The sequence below is a fragment of the Bos indicus x Bos taurus genome, chromosome 13 (genome assembly GCF_003369695.1).
Source record: "Bos indicus x Bos taurus breed Angus x Brahman F1 hybrid chromosome 13, Bos_hybrid_MaternalHap_v2.0, whole genome shotgun sequence".
Classification (NCBI taxonomy): Eukaryota; Metazoa; Chordata; class Mammalia; order Artiodactyla; family Bovidae; genus Bos; species Bos indicus x Bos taurus.
Window position 1 is genome coordinate 16421330 of NC_040088.1, and position 21568 is coordinate 16442897.

At 52.2% G+C, this 21568-nt stretch overlaps 1 protein-coding gene across 1 annotated transcript in view; it reads left to right on the top strand.

Moving 5' to 3' along the window:
* The first annotated feature begins 4134 nt into the window (after nt 1-4134).
* The window catches only part of TGM2 (transglutaminase 2), a 34626-nt gene continuing 17192 nt past the window's right edge, over nt 4135-21568 (top strand). Inside the window, exons 1-5 of the mRNA XM_027558567.1 lie at nt 4135-4352; nt 8385-8564; nt 13708-13950; nt 18895-19013; nt 20554-20682. Of these exons, the coding sequence (XP_027414368.1) occupies nt 4343-4352; nt 8385-8564; nt 13708-13950; nt 18895-19013; nt 20554-20682 (681 nt within the window). The 5' untranslated portion in view covers nt 4135-4342. The remainder of the gene's footprint in view (nt 4353-8384; nt 8565-13707; nt 13951-18894; nt 19014-20553; nt 20683-21568) is intronic.

Below are 21568 nucleotides of genomic sequence, written 5' to 3' on the forward strand. Positions count from 1 at the left end.
TCCTCACACCACCCTTCCCCATTGCCACCCTATGCCATAGACATTTATTGAACGTCTACAATACACCAGACACCATGGGTCACAGTCACGGACCACAGCCCTTAGAGGTCTCACTTGCCAAGAGCTTTAAGACTAAACATGACCCAGGCCCCTGAGGCCCCACTCCTAGGTGGGTGGGAATGGAGGGTGGAGGGGTGGGATAGGACTGACCTCTGAACCCTGGAAAAGCCAGTAGAGGCTTTTGAACCAAGCCCAGGTTTCACGTCCCCACTTACTGACTGTGATCTCAAGCAAGTCACTTCATCTTTCTGAGCCCCCGTTTTCTCATTTAATAAAGGACAAAAATCATATTGTGAGTTTTAAATGAGACATCTGGCTGGTAATGGATTATTTTGAAGTTCTAAAAATTCACCTTTGTCTCCACCTCGAGACCTGGAAATCCTTACGGAATGAAGGACTGATCCCTCGAAAGGGGGAGTTTAGGCCTCAGTCAGTGACCCTGGGAACTGGGAGTTCTTCTAAGTAACCCTCACCAAATAGTCTACGTTGTTTGCAACCTGCTTCACCTACACACGTCAGAATCTCCTTTTGTGGGGAAAGGGGGATCCTCTCTATTTTCTTTTTGGCTGCACTGGGTCCTCGTTGCGCACGGGCTTTCTCTAGTTAAGGGGAGCAGAGGCTATGGCTTCTCTCGTTGCAGAGCATGGACTCTGTGTGTGGGCTCAGTAGTTGCAGTGCCCAGGCTTAGTTGTTCCTCAACATGTGGGATCGTCCCAGATCAGGGAAGATAAAACCCCTGTCCCCTGCACTGGCAGGTGGATTCTTAACCACTGGACCAAGCAGGGAAGTCCTGGAGTCCTGACTCTTGATGACATCATCATAAAAATGTTTTAGGTGATATTGAGCACTTACTATGTGCCCCCCATTGCACAGATGCTATCTTTAATTCCCAAGAATGGTGACTCTTATTATACCCATTTCAGAGATGAGGAAATTGAGGCTTAGAGATAATTTCTAGTAATTTACCCAGGATCATACAGTCAAGATGACCTCAACTGTGCCCTGCCCTGCACTTCCCCTGCAAGGGATGATGAAAGACCCCTTCCTGCTCTGTCTGGGACCTTGAGCCCATAACTATGCCCCCTGGACCTCAGTTTCCCCCTCAGTAAAATGCTTTTGAATTTTTGACTTGCCCAATGAGATAAGACAAGGCAACATTTCCCAGGCCTCCTGAACAGATGCGAAAATGGGGTCCCAGAGTGAGGCAAAGGCCCCCTGGTCAATAAGCCTGGAATTCAGGTTTTTTGGCCCAGCCTGGGTTCTAGTCTTTATTTACCACTTCTTGGAAGTCAGTTCTGGGATTGCTCAAGGCCCTGCATCACGTAGGTGGTCACAGTTCTACAGAATCGGGCAGAGGAAGGAAGAGGAGGTGCCTGTCTGGGTCAGGAACAGATATGGGCCTGTGCCAAGCCCCAAGCCAGGCCCCAGGAACAACCTGATGGGCATTCTAATAAGATTCCAGTCCATTCCTTCCCTCCAGGGAGCTCCTAGGTAGGGACAATAAAGAAAGATGAGTACCACGTGGAGAAGAACATGTCATTTTCAAATGGAAAAGAATGAACAAAGGCAAAATTCATCCATTTCTTTGGGGCAAGGCTGGCTGTTATAGAAACATTTAACCTACAGCCTTCCTTCTGCAGAGCCTGACTGTCCCCAGGCCTCCTGTCTCTCTTTGGGGTCCCTGTCCCTCAGGGCCAGGTTTCTGGGACACGTGGCATTTTTGCTCCAAAACTCGGACATTCCATTTATCTAGTGCTCACCAGGTACTAGTTGCCCAACCTTAGTCATTTTGGTTGAATCTTATGCCAGGCCTGAGAGGGAGGAATTCTCGCCCCCATTTTGCAAAGGAGGAAACCTAAAATACCTGGAGACCTAAAACGCCTGCCCGTGGCTCCATAGTGGGATCTCAGACCCTGGCTTCTTGACTGATAAGTCACTTGCCCCTTTTCCTCCTCGGAGCTCTCGTCAGCTGCAGGGGACACTTTCTACAACAACCTATCGGTTCAGTTCAGTTCAGTTGCTCAGTCGTGTCCGACTCTGCGACCCCATGAATCGCAGCACACCAGGCCTCCCTGTCCATCACCAACTCCCAGAGTTCGCTCAGACTCACGTCCATCGAGTCAGTGATGCCATCCAGCCATCTCATCCTCTGTCATCCCCTTCTCCTCCTGCCCCCAATCCCTCCCAGCATCAGAGTCTTTTCCACTGAGAACTCTTCGCATGAGGTGGCCAAAGTACTGGAGTTTCAGCTTTAGCATCATTCCTTCCAAAGAAATCCCAGGGCTGATCTCCTTTAGAATGGACTGGTTGGATCTCCTTGCAGTCCAAGGGACTCTCAAGAGTCTTCTCCAACACCACAGTTCAAAAGCATCAATTCTTCGGCGCTCAGCCTTCTTCACAGTCCAACTCTCACATCCATACATGACCACAGGAAAAACCATAGCCTTGACTAGATGGACCTTGGTTGGCAAAGTAATGTCTCTGCTTTTGAATATGCTATCTAGGTTGGACATAACTTTCCTTCCAAAGAGTAAACGTCTTTTAATTTCATGGCTGCAGTCACCATCTGCAGTGATTTTGGAGCCCCCAAAAATAAAGTCTGACACTGTTTCCCCATCCATTTCCCATGAAGTGATGGAATCGGATGCCATGATCTTCGTTTTCTGAATGTTGAGCTTTAAGCCAACTTTTTTCACTCTCCACTTTCACTTTCATCAAGAGGCTTTTTAGTTCCTCTTCACTTTCTGCCATAAGGGTGGTGTCATCTGCATATCTGAGGTTATTGATATTTCTGCCGAAAATCTTGATTCCAGCTTGTGTTTCTTCCAGTCCAGCGTTTCTGGGGCAATTACAAGGTTCACCTGTGGGACTATTCTATGGGTCAGCAGGGCCCCAAATCGTTGTGTTTTGTTCACTAAGATCCCAGGCAGGGTCCATTTGACTCAGGGACAAACATCTACTGAAACAACACAGGTTTATTCCCTGCACTGTGTCACACAGGAATGGAAACTGGGGCCAATTTTGTAAGCCCCAATCCATCAATAGATATGGAACTTTCAGGAAGTTCCATTCAGGAAGAAGGGTTGGGGGAGGCTCACAGGCCCCTGTCTCCCCAGAGACCCTTCCTGCTCAGGACTCATGGTGGATAAGAAGCACAGAAGGCTGGAGGATCAGAGGGAGAAGACTGGGTGATGCCTCCTGCCCCCAGATGCTAGGGGTGAGAAGGCAGAGGTTGAGTCCCTGGGAGACTGGCTTTGTCTCCTTGTGGCACAGGGTGGGTCTGCAAGGAGCATCATCAGTGGAAGTGAGAGGGGGAGGGGTAAGTGGATGATGGATGGATCGATGGACAGATGAGTGGATAGATGAGTGATTAGATTAGATGGTTGGGACAGAGGAACAGCTAGAGGGATGTCTGGGTTTTGCTACAGAGACAGTGTGGTATGTCTGTCTTTGCGGGTGTGTCTGCATGTCTGTACATGAGGCCGTGTCCCGCTCCCAGATTCTGCACCTTTGTGTGTCTCTAGGTGCCCCAATCTGATTTTGTGTCCACCTCTGACAGTGTGTTGTCTGTGTGTGTCTGGGAGCTGAGTGCCTCCGGACACCTGCTTATTTCTGTGTGGTTCTCAGTGGGTACCTGTCCAAGTGTGTCCGGCTGTGTCTACGTACAGGCATGTCACTGATTTTACGTCCATGTCACCAGCTGTGTGTGTCCAGGTTCATCTGCTGTATCTGTCTGTCTGTCTGTGTGTCCACATCCTTAGGTCTCCATGAGTCTGTATCTGAGGATGTGTGTGTCTTCTTCATCCCGGGTCTGACCTAACTGTGGGTCCATGTCTGTGTATCCAGGTATGCCTGTGTGTCTTGATGCAACAGTGTGTCTGTATGTGTGTGTGTGTTTCTGTATCCAGGTGTCTCTGTCACCCAAGATCTGACTTTGTGTATCCAAGTCTGTCTGAGTGTCCTGGCTTGTGTTGCCTGTGGCTGTTGTCCCAGCCCTGCGCTCGTGTCTGCTTCCCCAGAGGGCGCCCTTGCCCAGCCCTCTCCCTTCCTCCCTGGGCTCCTGCCTCCCAAGGCGCCCCTGCCGGCCGGTGGAAAGCACGTGGGCCCAGACCGGGCAAAGCCGGCCTCGCCGGGCCCCGCCTTCCCGCGCGGCCCCGCCCCCAGCCCGCCCCTAAGCGGGCTATAAGTTCACTTCGCGCTCAGCCCCTGCATTGCCCGCCGCCAGTGGTCTGCACTTGCAGTGTCCTGCCACCAGTCCGAGGAGCACAGCCACCACCTGACCATGGCCGAGGGTGAGTATCAGAGTCAGGGGTGCCGCCACCGCGCAGGGTCCCCGGGGTCCAGGGGCCAACCATCTCTCCCTAGTCTCGGTGGTCCCACCGGTGCAGTGGGGGTCAGGACCCGGCTGGACTCAATCCCTAAGCCCCCGATTTGGAGCACAAACAGGAGGGCTGGGCTGGATGAGAGGTGCCCGGCCCCCAGTTCTGGCTCTGCTTGGGACCTCAGTTTCCCCATCCCCAGGGCATATCCATTAACCCCTGCCTCCCTGGATCAGATGAGGCAGTGGACCACGAAGGCGTGTTCTAAACCGTAAGGTACCTTGTTCACCGACCTCTGTCACTTGTCCTCAGTCAGTCAGTGGGGCCTGGCTCCCTGCTTCGTGCTGGGCACGAAGCTGTGCAGAGAATGCGGTCCCTGGCCTCAGGGACTGAGTTTTGGTTAGTCCCTCATGGTGTGTAGGCCAATCCTGGCTGTCTCCTTGGTCTCAGCGGATGGAGAGGAGCTCCTAGCATCCAGTGGAGGAGAGGCCTGAGAACAGGCTTGCTCTTGCAGGCTGCCTCAAAGTGCTGCATCCCCTGTCCTTGGCCACTGGTTGAGTCTCGGTTTCCCATCCTGTAAAACATGGACAGTAACTCCAGCCACTGGTACATCTGTGAGGAGAGGAGTGGAGAAGGGGCTCAATTCACTTCCTACCTGTCCCCCTCCACCCACACACACACACTTGGGCAGGGCTACCATTTCAGAGGCAAGATTTCTATGATGGGGGGCGAGCCTGCACTAATGCAGCTGTGCTCAGCACCCTGGCTGACTCTTGGGTCAAGTCCATTTGGAGGTGGCCTTGGCACCACCGCAGCCCCCAGAAAGGAGGGGGGCAGAGGGGACATTGGAGGGGCACATGGGGCAGATGGAGCGGGAATGAGTGGGAGGAACCATGGACGTGCCCGACCGGCTGTGCGTTCTTGGGCCACCTTTGTCCCTCTCTGGGACCCAGCTCCCCAACACATGTGACCGAAAGCCAGCTAGGTGGCCGCTTGTGTCCAATGCAGTTTCTCATCCCTGTTCCCAAGAGTGGGGCTCAGTAGGGCCGGGGGACCTGGAGTGGCCAGTTATGATGAGCCCCCTGCCCCATTGCCAGAGTGGCCACTTCCTACAGGGGTCCCAGTGGCCTGGAAGACCTCAGGTCCTTTCTTGGTACAGAAATCCTAGACCCTGGTGTTTCTGCACCTCTAGAGCTGGGCATAATTTCTGGGAATCCTTCACACAATTCGCATGAGACAGCAGCCCATTTGCCCCACACCAGGGTCTGACCATCTCTCTAAGGTCTCCCATGGGGACAACAAATTTCAGAGGCGAGATGCCTACGATGGGGGACGTGCGTGGACTAATGCTGCTGGACGCAACCCCCGAAGCCTCTTTGCCGCGTCAGCTCTCTGGAATTGCAGTTTTCCTTCTTCACCCCAGGAAGCCAGCAGGAAGTTCTTCCTTGTGGCTAGTGGAGGCCTCTCCTGCTGTGATCCCAGGGGCCTCACCTTCCTCCCAGGTCTCCTCCCAGGTGTGAAACAACGCAGGATGTGGGTGGGGGGTGGACAGCAGATCCTGAGCTGTGAGTGAGGTGGTTACCAGGCTGGGCTCCAGACTCTACAGCCTTGGATTCTGGATTCAAATCCCCAGGCTTGGTCTTGCGCTTGCCATGAGACCTGGGGCCGCATAATGTCCCTACAAAGTGAAGATAGTGATAGTAGCTGTGTCTGATGCAAAGAACCCACTCATTGGAAAAGACCCTGATGCTGGGAAAGATTGAAGGCGGGAGGAGAAGGGGACGACAGAGGATGAGATGGTTGGATGGCATCACTGATGCGATGGACATGAGTTTGAGTAAACTCTGGGAGTTGGTGATGGACAGGGAAGCCTAGCATGCTGCAGTCCATGGAGTCGCAAAGAGTGGGACACGACTGAGCAACTGAACTGAACTGGGCAGTTGTGGTTTAAGTGAAGATAACCCACGTCAAAGTCCTTGGCAGTCACTGGGCAATTTGCGCATCGTTTAGAGGATGTTCAGTGGCGGGAGGAAGGAGAACTGCGTGGATGACCCCATGGGAGGACCCACTTGCTAGGTGACTTTGCCAGTCCCTGCCTCGGGGCCTCACTGGGAGAACTTACTCTCAAGGGCCCCATAGCTCTGGGAGTCCTGCCTTGCCCATTCTTCCGACCCTACTGTCCCCCTAATCTTGACCTTGATTATGTCAGATTGAGCTTGCCAAGGTTATGAGACTTCTGCTTTCCTTAGCCCCTCACTGTCCCTACTTTGGCCATCAGCTCCTTCAGAAATTATAAAAAGAACTTTCACATATCAAACTTTTGCTCTGGGCTAAGCCCTTGAATCTTCAGAAAAGGAGGCACAGAGAGGGAGAGACACCTGCTAAGGATCACACAGCAGTACATCCAAACTGAAACCTAGGTCCTGAAGACTCTCAAACTCCTGTCATTAAAAAAGAAATTTTATTGTAGAGAATATTGTGCACATATAAAAGTAGAGAGAATAGTGTAATAAATGCCTGTGTTCTCATCACCCAGTCTCAGCCACCACCAACTTATAGCTACTGCTGCTTCCTGCCCCTTCATCACTGCCTTCTCCATTATTTGAAAGCAAATCCCATACATCGGGCTTCCCTTGTAACTCAGCTGATAAAGAATCCACCTGCACTGTGGGAGACCTGGGTTCGATCCCTGGGTTGGGAAGATCCCCTGCAGAAGGGAGAGGCTATGCACTCCAGTATTCTGTCCTGGAGAATTCCATGGACTACAGTCCATGGGGTTGCAAAGAGTCGGACATGACTGAGCGACTTTCACTTTCACTTCACTTCCCATACATCACATCTGTAAATATTTCAATATTTCTCTCCAATGAATAAGGACTCCTTGTTAGACATGAATAAAAAATTCCTTAATATCACCATTTTCTATCAGTGTTCAAATTGCCAATTGTATGTGATAAATAGTTTTTAAAATCAAAATCCAAGTAAGGCTCATACAGCACAGTGGGTTATAATGTGCCTTAGGTTTCTTTTAGTCTACCCCCTTCAACTTTTTTTTCTTGTCTTTTTTCTTGATTTCTTTCTGTTTTGCAATTTATTGGTTAAAGGAACCAAATACTTTGCTTGTAGTTTCCCAGAGTATGAATTTTGTTGATTGAGTGCAGGTCCTGGGACTTCCCAGGTGGTTCAGTGGATAAACAATCCACCTGCAGTGTAGGAGATGTAGGTTCGATCCCTGGGGCAGTAAGATCCCCTGGAGGAGGGCATGGCAACCCACTCTAGTATTCTTACCTGGCAAGTTGCATGGACGGAGGAGCCTGGCAGGCTATAGTCCATAAGATTGCAAAGAGTTGGACATGACTGAAGCAACTGAGCACCCATGCGTGTCCTGGTCCTAAATTTAATGACTTCCTCAGTCCTCTGTATTTCCTGGAAATTGAAAATTAAACCTAAAAGGCAAAGCCCGTGTAACTAACCAATACCAAATATCACCCAACTTTTTACCAAAAGAACCCTCCAGTCACAATAGACTAGCCCATATCTAGAAGGTGCTTTATTATGTGCAAGGCACTGGGCTTAATGGCTCACAGCCAACCTGGATCCTACTGTCTCTCACTGTGGACTCAGGTGGGGAAAGTGAGGCCCAGAAGAGCTGAGTCACCGGAGGGCCACGGCTAGGAGGTGGCAGAGCCTTCCCCACCTGCCCCAGTGTCCACAACCTGTGATTAAGGGTTGGGGAGGATTTCCCTGGTGGTTCAGTTAGAACGCTGAGCTTCCACTGCAGCAGGCCTGGATTCGATCCCGGGTCAGGGAACTAAGATCCCGCAAGCAGTGTGGCATGGCCAAAAAAAAAAAAAAAGAACTGGGGACATTTAGACCTGGTTAACTTCTGCACGACAGGTCAGTTGAGGGTTGGGAGGGCCCTGAACACCACATGTCCAGGGAGCCTGGGGCACACAGCTGGCTGTGAGATGGAACCTTGGCTCAAGCCCCTCACTGTCTTCACAGAGCTGGTCCTGGAGAGATGTGACCTGGAGCTGGAGGCCAATGGCCGTGACCACCACACAGCTGACCTGTGCAGGGAAAGGCTGGTAGTGCGGCGGGGCCAGCCCTTCTGGCTGACTCTGCACTTTGAGGGCCGGAACTATGAGGCCAGCGTGGACAGCCTCACCTTCTGTGCTGTGACTGGTGAGTACTACCCTCCACCCCTTCCCGTTCTGATTTCATTGTCCCCTGCAGACCATGGGAAAGGTGACGCCATTCCTCCTCCTGGGAAGAAATTCCTGAGAAATTCTCAGGAATTCCCCTGAGAAATTCCCAGCAGTCACTGCCCCGTTTTACAGATGAGAGAACTGAGGTCCAGAGAGTGGAGAGATGTCATCCCACACCACTCAGCTTTATAGACAAGTCTGTGATTCTGGGTGCCTGGCTTCCTGACGACCTGTTATCACCAGGGTTGGGTATGGAGGGGTCGGGGGCGGCGTTTGCTAGCACACAGGTCCATCGAGATCCTGCCTGCCTTTTCCCACATCCAAACAATTTTCTAATTATCAACAGCTTCTTCTCCAAACCCACACAACCTAACCAGGCCTCTGGGATCAGACCCAAAGGGAGTCTGGGTGGTGGAGAGAACCCAGCTTTCTCTAGCTTTCTGAGTGGGCAGTTTTGTGTTCCCGTAGTTCTTTCTCTAAGGATCAGGAGGCTGCCTCAGACTCACAGACTTGGATTCTGGTGTGGACCAGACTGCCTGCCCACTGTGTGACTTGGGCAAATTACTTAGCCTATCTGAGCTAAAGCACTCCTAAGGTAAAAAGCCTGACATGAGGGAGTGCCCTGCAGATGTTCACAGCAGTTGCTGATCTTGCTCCAGGGACTCTAGTGATGGGTGAAGGGACATTGAGGCCCCAGCAGCCCATCCCCAGATACCCAATGCCCAGTCATCTTTGTTTGCCATACCCAGAAAGTGACCTTAAACGCCACTGGGTTTGGCTTCTGGTGGGAACCACTCCCTTGAGGTCAGCGAGGGGCCACCTGGCTGGGACTCTGGCCCAGGGGTGGGAAAGGCCAGCTCTAGCTCTTTCTGAGGTCTCTGAGGCCAGAGAGCAAGCAGGCTGAGGCTTGTATTACCTGGGCGGCCGTTTGATAAAGCTTATCACAGTGCCTGCAGACCCACTACGGATATCCCCTCCATCCCTTTCCTCCCTCCCCTTTCCCTTCTGGCAGGGACACACCTACTAACCAGGGCATCCCCCCCCTCCACACACTCACACCCAGCAGCCTTGGGGTTCATGCTATAGACCTGAGGGCCCTCTGGCAAGTTTTCGATTTTTCCAGTCTCAGTTTCCCCTTCTGTAAAGTGGAAGCCTGAATCTATGGAACTTAAGGGCTGGGGGTGGTGCCCTGAGAAGAGTCAGGCTTGGGCTGGAGAGAATCACATCTGTGGTGTAAGTATACTTATCCAGAATCCTTCTGTTCTGAATGCATAACTAGCCCCCATTTTACAGATGGGAACACTGAGGCTCAGAAAGGTCCATTTACTTGCCCAGATCACACAGCAGGATTCAAACCCTGACCCCAGAGTTGAGGCTTTTTGTTGCTGTGATCTGAGAGCAGAGACATCTACTTGCTCACCACAAGGGCCTGCTGGCCTTGGTTTTATTCTTCTGTGAAATAGATGGTTGTTGAATTGCTGGTATGGGAATTTCCCACCTTTTTTCCCCTTCTTTCACTCTCAAGGTCTTATTTCTTCTTCCTTCTTTTCCATTTGTCTAGGCAGCCTGGTGCTAGATAATGAGGCCCCTAGTTCAGGGTTGGGACCACAACGGGAGGCAGGCAGGCAGCCTTCTTACTCCAACAACTAATCTCTGTTCTCTGGTCTCTGCCAACCTATCTCAAGCCGTCACCAACCTGCCCTGCTAACTTCCGCAGCCCCCAGGGCAGCCATAGAAGGCAATGTATTTCTGGGTGCTCTTGACTTCCCTGTCTGAGCTACCAGGACCCTCCCGTGGGCTGAAGAAGCTGAGGGACAATGCCAGGAAGCCAGGCTTCCCACCTCAAGGCCTAGCTTGAGTCAGCCTCTGGCCAAGCCTGGCCCAGGCACCCTGCTTTGGTGTTAGAACATTCTAGCCTGTGATCCGCTTCTCCTACCTCTTCAGGGAAACTGAGGCCCAGAGAGGGGAGAGAGCTGGTGAAGGTCACCCAGTGAATGGAGTGTGTGGCCTGATGCCACCCATGCCCAGATGCTGAGCGTCTCACCCTGACACTTCAAGGCCGGACAGGCCTGTTGTGGGGTACAGACCACAGCAGACAAGCACCATCCTTGTTATGGACTAAAGCTCTACTTCCCCCACAAGGGAGGCCAGGGTTTGAGGGTGGAGGGGTAACAGTGAGGTCAGCCTGGAACAGTGAAAAGAACCCTTATGAGGCTAATAGCAGGCTTGACTCTGGAAGCCTCCCCTCATCCACCCCACCCAGCCCCTCACTGCTGTGGTTAGGATAGAGGCCAGGACCCCTCAGGTCTCCAGGGTCATTTATGCCCAGTGTGATCTCTGTGGAGCCTCTGGCTTCACAGAGAGTACCGCATGGAACCGCAGCCAAGGAATTTTCTAAGCCAGTTTACCTGAACAGTGGTGGGGTTGGGGGACAGCCCATCCTCATCCCATCCCCCAAGACCCCTCAGAAGAAAGGGGTGTGTGTGTGTGTGTGTGTGTGTGTGTGTGTGTGTGTTTACAAGGCTGCCACAGGACAGAGAGCAAGTGTTTCTTGGCTGGTCCCCAAGGGCGGTGTGTCAGTGGTGACAGTGACTATGGGACCCAGCCCAGCCTATTACTGTGGAAACCAGAACATTGATCATCCCAACAGAGTCTCTTCTGAGAATGAAAAGATTATGAATAAAAGAATTATGCTGGGACCACTGGCATGAAAGGGTTTCCCTGGTGACTCAGTGATAAAGAGTCTGCCTGCAATGCAGGAGATGTGGGTTCAATCCCTGGGTCAGGCAGATCCCCTGGAGAAGCAAATGGCACCCACTCCAGTATTCTTGCCTGGGAAAACCCATGGACAGAGGAGCCTGGCAGGCTATAGTCCATGGGGTTACAAAAGACTTACCACCTAAACAACAGGCATAAAATGGGACTATCCTGGGAAAACTAGAATGTATGGTCACCCAAACCTTATCACTCTCAGCCCTGGTTTCCATATCTGTGAAGTGATGCAATTGAGCTAGGCAATTACTACATTCCACTGCAGTCTCAAAATCTGTTATTTGGTATGAGAACTCTGATTTGTAATGGTCTTGTTGGATGACATTGAGGATAGCTCATGTTTACTGCAAAATTAGTATATGCTGGGCACCCCACTCCAGTACTCTTGCCTGGAAAATCCCATGGATGGAGGAGCCTGGTAGGCTGTAGTCCGTGGGGTCGCTAAGAGTCGGACACGACTGAGCGACTTCACTTTCACTTTTCACTTTCATGCGTTGGAGAAGGAAATGGCAACCCACTCCAGTGTTCTTGCCTGGAGAATCCCAGGGACGGGGGAGCCTGGTGGGCTTCTGTCTATGGGGTTGCACAGAGTCGGACACGACTGAAGCGACTTAGCAGCAGCAGCAGCAGCAGTCACTGCTTTAAATGCTTTCTATGAACTCTCACCAATTCCTCTAAACGGCATTTAGAAGGTGGTAGTGACAGTAGTAAATAATTAACTATTACTTATGAGTGCTTACTGCGTGCCAGGCACCTTGTAATGTGCTTTACAAGCCTCAGCTTCTTTAAGTCTCACGATGACCTTATGAGGAGGTGCTGCAATTGACCCCATTTTACAGATGAGGAAACTGGGGCACAAAGAAACGAAATAGCTTGTCCAAGGTCACAGAATCAGACCTGGAATCAAACCTTTCCAGGAATATAGTCTAAGCCTGTTTTTGTCTTTGATGAGAAAATTGCAGATCAGAGAGGTCTCATGACTTAGCCGAGGTCACACAGCACTCCAGGTCTCATTGGGGGAAACCAGACTCAGGCTGGCTCTTGGGCCCCAGTGCTGCCCAATTCCTCCCCTAAATGCTAACTCTGGAAGACAGGGAGTGTTTAAAGGACAGCTGGCTCCTGGCACTCAAGGCCCCAGAGGCCGACATCATGCCTGTTAGTTCATAGTTATATTTGGGCCCGGGTGTGGGCGGGGCTGGCAGGTAGCCCCTTACTGGGCAGGCCCCGTACTGTCAGCGGTGGACGGCAGAGTGGCAGGGAGGGAGATGGAAGAGTAAACAGAAACCCTCCCGGGCAGCCGCCCAACCAGGCAGAGAAAGTTCTGTTTCTTCTCTCCACCACCCAAGTCCAGAAGGGGGGACCGGCCCCGCTCGCCCTCCCTATGACTCAGACCTCCCTGCAAAATCTGGGCCCTGCCCTCCCCCCGAAAAAGAGCCAGTTGGAGGCAGGCCCTCAGCACACTGAGACCTGAGACACTATCCTCCCAACTGGGGAAACCTCCCCTTTGGGAATGAGAGACAACGTGGAGACCTGGGCCCAAATGCTGACTTTGCCACAGACCCCTGGAACATTCTTGGAAGAGCCCTTCTCTCTGAGCCTCGGTTTTTCCACCTGTACAAGGGGTCTCGGGGGAAGCAGGAAGTGCCAAGGGCGCTTGGTAAAGTGTCAGAGGCTGTAGGGAGGTGAGGGATGGTTCTGGCTCTTCAGAGTTGCCTGTGGAGATACAGAGGCCAAGAGGTGGAGGGGGCTTTGGGGAGACAGACACCTGGATCTACAATGGCCAGCACCCTCTGCTAGCCAGGAGCAAGCAGGCTCTCAGACAGGCCCCACTGGCCACTTCAGAGGACTGAGGTCCCATTTTACTCAGAGTCTGGGCTTCTTTTTCTGAAAGAGAAAGCAGGATGCCAGCAGGTAAAGGATTTAAGTGGGAATGGAGGACCGTTGGGGAGTACCTTGCCTCATTCCTGGCCATTTTACAGATGGGCAAACTGAGCCCAGAGAGGAGGATATTCTTGCTCAAAGTCACACCAGTCCAGAACAGTGTCACTGTGACCCTGTCCCAGGCCACGCCGTCCCCTCTCCCAGGAGACTGAGGACGTGCTGTGTGCCTGCCACTTTTCGTGCATTCCCACAAAACCAGCCTGTGCATTTTGGAGCCCAGTCCCCAGATGAAGAAGCCAAGGCTCAGAGAGATGAAACCACTCCTCCAAGTTCCTTCTGGGAACTTGGGAACTTCTCACACCCAGGCCCAGGACACCCCCCAGGCGTGCACTCTGCCCCTGCCAGGCTTGGTGCTCACCCTCCCTCACCACCCCCAGCTCATGGCCCACTGCTTTCTTCCTCTGCAGGCCCAGACCCCAGTGAGGAGGCCGGGACCAAGGCCCTCTTCAGGCTGTCCGATGCTACGGAGGAGGGGGCCTGGGCAGCGGTGGCAGCGGACCAGCGAGACAGCACCCTCTCGCTGCACCTCAGCACCCCGGCCAATGCCCCCGTTGGCCATTACCGCCTCAGCTTGGAGGCCTCCACTGGCTACCAGGGCTCCAGTTTCATGCTGGGTCAGTTCACCCTGCTCTTCAACAGCTGGTGTCCAGGTGAGCTGCACTCTATCCACGGGCAGGATGGGGAGATGGGCAGGGCTGGACCCACCCATGGGAACCACGTGGTGGCAGGGGGGTGGTGGGCGGAAGATGGGGCAGCAGAGACATCCAGGTGGACTGAGTGAGGCTCTAGCCTCCCAAGATTTCGTGATGTCAGAACTCTCATTATTCCCATTTATAGAGGTGGGGACAGGCTCACAGAAGCAAAATGACTTGCCCCAGTCTACACAGCTACCAGGGCTTCCCTGGTAGCTCAGAGGGTAAAGAATCCACCTGCAATGTGGGAGACTCTGGTTTGATTCCTGGGTTGAGGCTACCTACTCCAGTATTCTTGGGCTTCTCTGGTGGCTCAGATAGTAAAGAATCCACCTGCAATGCAGGAGACCTGGGTTCGACCCATAGGTTGGGAAGATCCCCTGGAGGAGGACATGGCAACCCACTCCAGTATTCTTGCCTGGAAAATTCCATGGACAGAGGAGGGTGATGGGCTAAGAGTCATGGTGTTGCAAAGAGTCAGACACAACTGAGCGACTGAACACAGCTACAAAGGGATCCCACCTTGCCTGGAGGTGGCCTGGGTTCAGAGCCCCATTCAGGAAAGGACTGTCCAGTGGAGGCCCAGGGCCATGGCCTCATACCTGGTTCTATTTTGTGAGGCTCTGTTTTAAATCTCACCAAATTGGCTTGGGGAAGGGAAGCAGGGAGATGGAGGGATGGGGTACCCAGAAGAGGTGGGCAGGAGCAGTTTGGCCACCTAAGTGCTCCTTATACACTCTTTTATTTTTTTTAATAAATTATCACTATCACCATTTTTTTTAAAACTTCTCATTTGATTTCTATTTTTAAAATATATCTTTATTTATTTATTTTTGGCTGTGCTGGGTCCTTGTTGCTGTGAGGCTAGTTTCTCTAGTTGCAGTGAGCAGGGGCCACCCTTTGTTGGGGTGCCTTCTCATTGCAGTGGCTTGAAGCACAGGTTCTAGGCGTGCGGGCTTCAGTAGTTGCTTCACTGCAGCACGGGGGCCCCATAGTCGCAGCCCTCAGAGTCTGTAGAGTGCAGGCTCGGGAGTTGCGGTGCACAGGCTTAGTCGTCTCATGGCAGGTGGGATTTTCCCGGACCTTTACCTTGGAGCCGCCAGGGAGGCCCCTTTATACACTTTTTTAATGGTTGCTCTCAACAACCCCCAGGGGCAGAGATTAGCATCCTTGTTTTACAGACAGGAAACTGAGGCTTAGAGATAAGTGGCTTTTGGCAGCTCCTTCAAGAAGTAAGTTGGCGGATGCCGGACAAAACCAGAGAATCAGGGAAAGGGCTGAGTCTGTCTTGAGCAGGAAAGAGGAGGGGATCACAAAGAGTCCATGGGGTCGCAAAGAGTCAGACACGACTGAGCAACTAACCCTACTACTGCTGCTTATACCTAGCCAGGCAGAGAGAGGGGCCATGTGGGCAGGCCCAGCTTGGTGATGGACTTGCCTCCTCGAAGCCCGGCCCCAGAACAGAAATTCTGGCCTCCTACTGGGCCAGACCGGACCTCCAGACCACCAGCCTCCTACTGAGCCACCGCTTTATTTATTTATTTTTCTTCTCCATTTGGGGGCATTTTCTTTGAACAGAAAGATTTTTTATTTTCTCTTTTATATACTTTGGCTGTTCTTTCTTTTTTTCATTTCGTTTTGGCTGTGCTGGGTCTTCCTCGTTGCACGGGTCTTCTCTAGTTGCGGAGAGTGGGGGCTACTTTCTATTCATAGTTTGCAGTGCGTGGGCTTTTCACTGAGGTGGCTTCTCTTATTGTGGAGCACGGGCTCTAGGCTCACTGGCTTCAATAGTTGTGGCTCCTGGGCTCTAGAGCACCGGCTCAGTAGTTGTGGCGCACGGGCTCAGTTGCTCCCCGGCATGTGGGATTGTCCCGGATCAGGGAGCAAACCCCTGTCTCCTGCATTGGCAGGTTGATTCTTTACCACTGAGCCACCAGGGAAGCCCTGGCTTTTATTTTTAATTATAACAGTAAGATATGAGAACTCCCTCTTTATAAAAGCTTCAAGCACTACAGAGAGATAGCCTCCCATCCTTCACTCCCCTCCTTAGGAAACACCATTATTAGCTGTCTCGGGAGGGGTTATCTCCTTAGATTCAGTGTTTGTGTCTGGAGACATCGCTGTATTTTTTTTTTCTTCCAGTTTTATTGAGATATAATTGACCTCCACCACTGTATAAGCTTCAGGTGTAGAGCATAATGATTTGACTTACATGCATCATGAAATGATTATCACAATAAGTTTAGTGAACATCCATCATCTCATATACATACAAAATTAAAGCAAAAAATATTTTCCTTGTGGTAAGAACTCAGGATTTATTCTCTTAAGAATGTTCATATGTAACATACAGCAGTGTTAATTATATTGATCATGTTGTAGAAGACATCATTGCATTATGGATTTCCCTGTCTTAAACATTAAAGAATCCCCATTGTATACATCAGCCTGCAATTTGGGACTTTTTTTTTCTCCCTCTACTGTCTTGAGGCTCTTTCTGCATCAGTTTGCACACGTCTGCTCATCGCTTGTTGTTGTTTTGTTTTTGTTTTGTTTATTTATTTGGCTGCACCGGTCTTAGTGGTGGCCTGCAGGATCTTCAGTCTTTGTCGTGGCGTGCAGAATCTTAAGTTGTGGCACGCAAACTCTTAGTTGCAGCATGTAGGATCTTATTCCCCGAACAGGGATCGAACCTGGGTCCCTTGCATTGGAAGTGCAGAGTCTTAGCCACTGCACCCCCAGGAAAGTCACTGTTCATCCTTTTTAAGAGCTGCAAGTGTCCCGGGCCTTGCCATCTGGCTCCCATCCACAGACATGAGTTGGTTTCCTATGGCTTATCACAGGGAGGAGTTTCCTTGCTCACATGCCCTGTGGCCACACAGAATGGTTTCTCAGGACAGAAGTGGCCTTGCTGGTCACAGTGTCTGCTCATTTTGATTTTAATCAGTGAGAACTTACAGGTAGTTGGCAACCCTGCCCCTGGGGCAGACACTTGGCAGTGCCCCTCCCCAACCCCATCACCGTGGGGTTTCAGAGTTCAAGGAACGGGCAGTGAGGTTCTAGGGGATGACCCCTCCCTGTGGCCTTGCCTCTTCCCTGCCCAGAGGGATGGGGTGGCAGCCAGCCAAGCACCACAATGACTAAAGGGACCAACATCCCAGAGAGGGGGTGGGCTGGAAATGTGGAGATAGGAAGTTGGGCTGAGTTGGGGTGTGGGGCGCTAAGGGAGGAAACTGCTCTCCCTCTTGGGGGAGAGGGCAACATCTGCCCATGACCTGGGGGCCTCTGGTCCCTGAGTTCCAGCATAGTCAGGATCCCAAGTGAGCATCCCCAAGACCTCCATCTTTACCAGCCAGAGACCTGAGTGGGGACATCGTAGTCCCAGCCTCCTGGGCTGAGGTGGGGACAGTTCAACATGTGCTGACCCTCCCACTGGATGGGGAAATAGCACGGCCTTTTCGTTCTCTCAGATTCTTTCTCCCACGCCACCAGCTGATTTGCAGCCACATAGCTCGTTTATCTGAAGACCGGTGTTCATTGCGCAATCGCCCAAGCCTCCTGGCAGGATGCATAAGGTGCTCAGCCACTTTCACATTTGTTTTCCTCCAGGCGGTGCAGGCGGGGGCTGCCTGCCTGTTGCTGTAGAGGGGCCCAGGGGTCTGAGGGGCCAGGCAGCCGCTTCCCCAGGCACTGGACACGTTTCCCCAGGCTGATTTCAGTAGGCACGCTGCCTGGGCCCACCATACTCTTAGGGACCCGCGAAAATGTGTTAATTTCTTTTAAAATCAGAAGACCAAGAAAAAAAAGAGGTTCAGGCCAGAGAATATGTTTTACAACATAATATTAATTTATTTGGGCTTCCCTGCTGGCTCAGAAGACAAAGAATCCTCCTGCCAATGCAGGAGACCTGGGTTCAATCCCTGGGTTGGGAAGATCCAACGTTATACAAATGCAGTCAAAAAATATATTACAAAAAGATTTTCTTTAATGGAGGAAGGAGCCCATAAAGGCAAAAATGCCTAGGACTGATCAAAGCCATATGATGGCTCTGGATTTCCCCTTCCCAGCCTTAATTTCTTCACTTTTGTGAGTGGGAATTGGAAAAGTTGGACTAACCTTTGCCCTCCAGCTGGTCCCACCGCCTCAGGCCCTCTTCTGTCGTCACAAGCCACAGGGAACTAAGTATCGTCCATTTTCCAGCAGCTGCACCGCTCATCTCTCTAGTCCTCTGCTTAGAATGTCATCAAGGCAACCTTCAGATGCCACCTGACCCCCAAGCTGGACAGATCTTCTCCCTCTGAGTTGCAGCAACCTTGCGTTGACTTTCTCGGAATCATGCTCCTTCCTCACACCGCCTGGGGGCTTCAGCTTGCAAAGCACCTACCCGTTCTGTGATCACATTTGACCCTCAGGAAACACAGTCAGGTGGCAGAAGAAGTGACCTGCCCAGAGTCATACAGCAAAAATCCCCTACTCAGAGCTAGGGGATTCCTGACTCCTGGCCCCTGTCAGTGCTCCTCTGTCTCTTGTGCTGGTGTGATTTTCCCATCCGTAAAATATTCTCGAGCCTCAGTTTTGCCATCTGTAAAATGGGGCTTCCAAGGATATCTTCCACGTGAAGCTTTGGTGGAGGTTAAACAAGTTAACTTATGTCATTACATTTATCACAGGTCCTGTCAGGTGGCAAGTGTTGGATAAAAGACAGCCATTATCACCAACTGATAATACTTTATCTTACTGGTGTGAGATTATTACTTAATGATTAGTTTTTCTGACTAAAAGAGAGAATGGCCTCAGGGAAGCTGCCCTGGCCCTGAAGGGTTGGCACCCCAGCTGCCATGTCTGTGGGGAACCTGGGCCTTGCCAGATGCCGAGTTGAGGCCTTTTCCTTTTTACCCACAGCGGATGCTGTGTACCTGGACTCAGATGAGGAGCGGCAAGAATACGTCCTTACCCAGCAAGGCTTCATCTACCAGGGCTCAGCCAAGTTCATCAAGAACATACCTTGGAATTTTGGGCAGGTAGGGCCACATTCTGCCCCTCCTAACCATCTCTGGCTTGCTGTGAGCTGGGCCCTGGGTCTGAGACAAAATCAGAAAGTGTAAGCAAGGTCTCAGAGTCACCCACCCCATGCTGTCAAGGATTCAAGGGCTCTGAAATGGCTGGAGGCTCAGAGAGGGCCCAGGCCAGGCCTGAGGTCACACAGCAAAGGACGGCCCTGTGCCCTGTGGGAGCGGCAGCTCTGGATTCAAGGTGGGAGAAAGTCAGAGAGCCTGTAGGAGCCGTGGGGCTGGCGAGCACTCCAGGAGGGAGGGAGCCATTCACAGCCATAGCAAAATAGTGGGCAGCCCTTGGAGAACACTGACTGTGCTAGGCATGTACTGAGCGGGGCTTTAAACCATTGTCTAAATTAGTGGTCCTCAAACTTGAATTATATGTCTAAATTGCCAGAAAATTTTGCGTTAAAATACACTTTTAACATATTGGTGTCCTCGGGAATAGCATGAGCAGAAAGCACAGAGGTGAGAAACTTTACATTGTGCCTAAGAAGTGTCTTGCAGCCTGGTGAGCGCTTGCATGAGACGGGGCCCCAGGAGATGACCTGGGAGAAGCCCACAGTATCCAAGCTGTGAACAGCCCTGAATGTCAGGACAATGGCAATAGGGAGTCAAAGAATGAATGGGTCAAGCCAGGGGAGCTGCTCTAAGTCATGGAGGGAGGCCTGTGATGAGGCCTGATTTGGGACAAGGCCACAGACACAGAGAGCCGGGAACAGACGGGCGAGCCTTTGAATGTGACCGAAGTGGTCTGAGGGGTGGTGACAGGGAGAGATTTTGATAAAGACAGCACCTAAGCTGCAAGGATGAGAAGGTGTGAGTCACAGAGCGAGGGGCAGAGAGAACATTCCAAGCAAAGGAAACAGCATGTACAAAAGCCCTGGGGCAGAGTGAGTGTGGTTGAGAGGTGAGGTTAAGATGGGGTGGGACACCGATCATGAAGGGCCTTGCAGGCCACAGGGAGAAGTCTCCATCTTACTCTGGGTGCAGTGGAGATAAGAGCGATGAGATTAGATTTACATCTTTACAATTTATACTTTGGTTCCAATCAGCGCAGTGTGTAGGGGTGGGGGAGGAGGGACACTTATCAGCTCTGCGGGGTGAGTCAGGCTTTAGGGAAGTGAAGGTTTGGCTGTCGGGTAAGGGAGGGCAGCGGCTGGGCCTGAGGTGACTGAGGGCAGTCAAGCTCCAGGGACTCTGGGCTTACCTTCCACTCCAAGTTCCCAGGACCCCTGCCCGACCCCCTCCCCCCCGCCAAGTCTGGATGCAGGCACACCCCATCCCCTTTCTCATACACTCAGTCATCGTCCCATCGCACCCCGCCCCCCTTTCCTGGGCCAGGAAAGCTGGCACCACAGCAATGTGACTGACCCAACCCGAGCCTCCAGGTGTGATGTGTGAGACAATGCACGGGGCTTCCCACAGCCGCTGGACTTAAAGGCAGGCTTCCTGGAGGAGGTGACGTCTCAGCTCCCTCATCCTCCTGTTCTTTCCTCTGACACAGTTTGAAGAAGGGATCCTAGACATCTGCCTGATGCTCCTGGATGTCAACCCCAAGTTCCTGAGGAATGCCGGCCGAGACTGCTCCCGCCGCAGTAGTCCGGTCTATGTGGGCCGGGTGGTGAGCGGCATGGTGAGTGAACGCAGGCCCGCCTCAGGTGATAATGGAGACCAGGCCCTGGGCTGTCATGGTCAGGGAGACCTGGGAGATGGGTGCGTCTCAGCTAGGAGACCTTGTATTTAGACAGACAAGATGTACACAAATGAGGGTAAGGCCGTGTGGTCCCAGAAAGCAATTCATTCATTCACTCACCCAGAAAGTATTTATCAAGTGCTACCCATGTCCCAGGCACCAGGGAAAAGCGGGTGGAAGACATGAATGGTCTCTCACTTCCTAGAGCTTCCATTCTAGGGAGTGTGAGAGAAGACGGGAGTTAACCACAGGATCATGTGAGCGCCCAGTCATGTTGCAATGCGCTCTCAAAGGGGCCAGACGTGTGATAGTGTCTGACCACAGGGTGCAACCCCAGTGGAGGACTGGGGGACTTCCCTAAGTGATGATTCTTGAGCTGATGTAACTGAGAGGAGAAGAGCGTCCCATGCAGAGGGGACTGCTTGTGCACAGGTTCCCCGAGGAGGGATGACTGGCAGATTTGAGGAGCAGAAAGGAGGCCAGTGTGAGCGGAGCGGAGAGCAAAGGGGCAGGGGGCCGGGGGCCTGGGGAGGGTTGCAGGTGGGCTGCAGAGGGGGCGGGGCCAGACCCTGCTTGGCTCAGGGCCAGGGCAGCAGGATGCTGAGAGTCTGGGGGCAATGACACCGTCTGGGCAGGGCCAGAACAGGCCTCTGTAAAGCTCAGATCATGCCGCCTGCCAGCCCCCACACACATTCATATCTCCAGCATCATCCTTATGGCCCTGACCCCTCTCCACCTCCTCTCCCACCCCCACTCCTATCTCCAACCTCCCCATCAGTCATACCTCGGGATCTTTGCACCTGCTGCTCCTTCAGCCTGGAAGGCC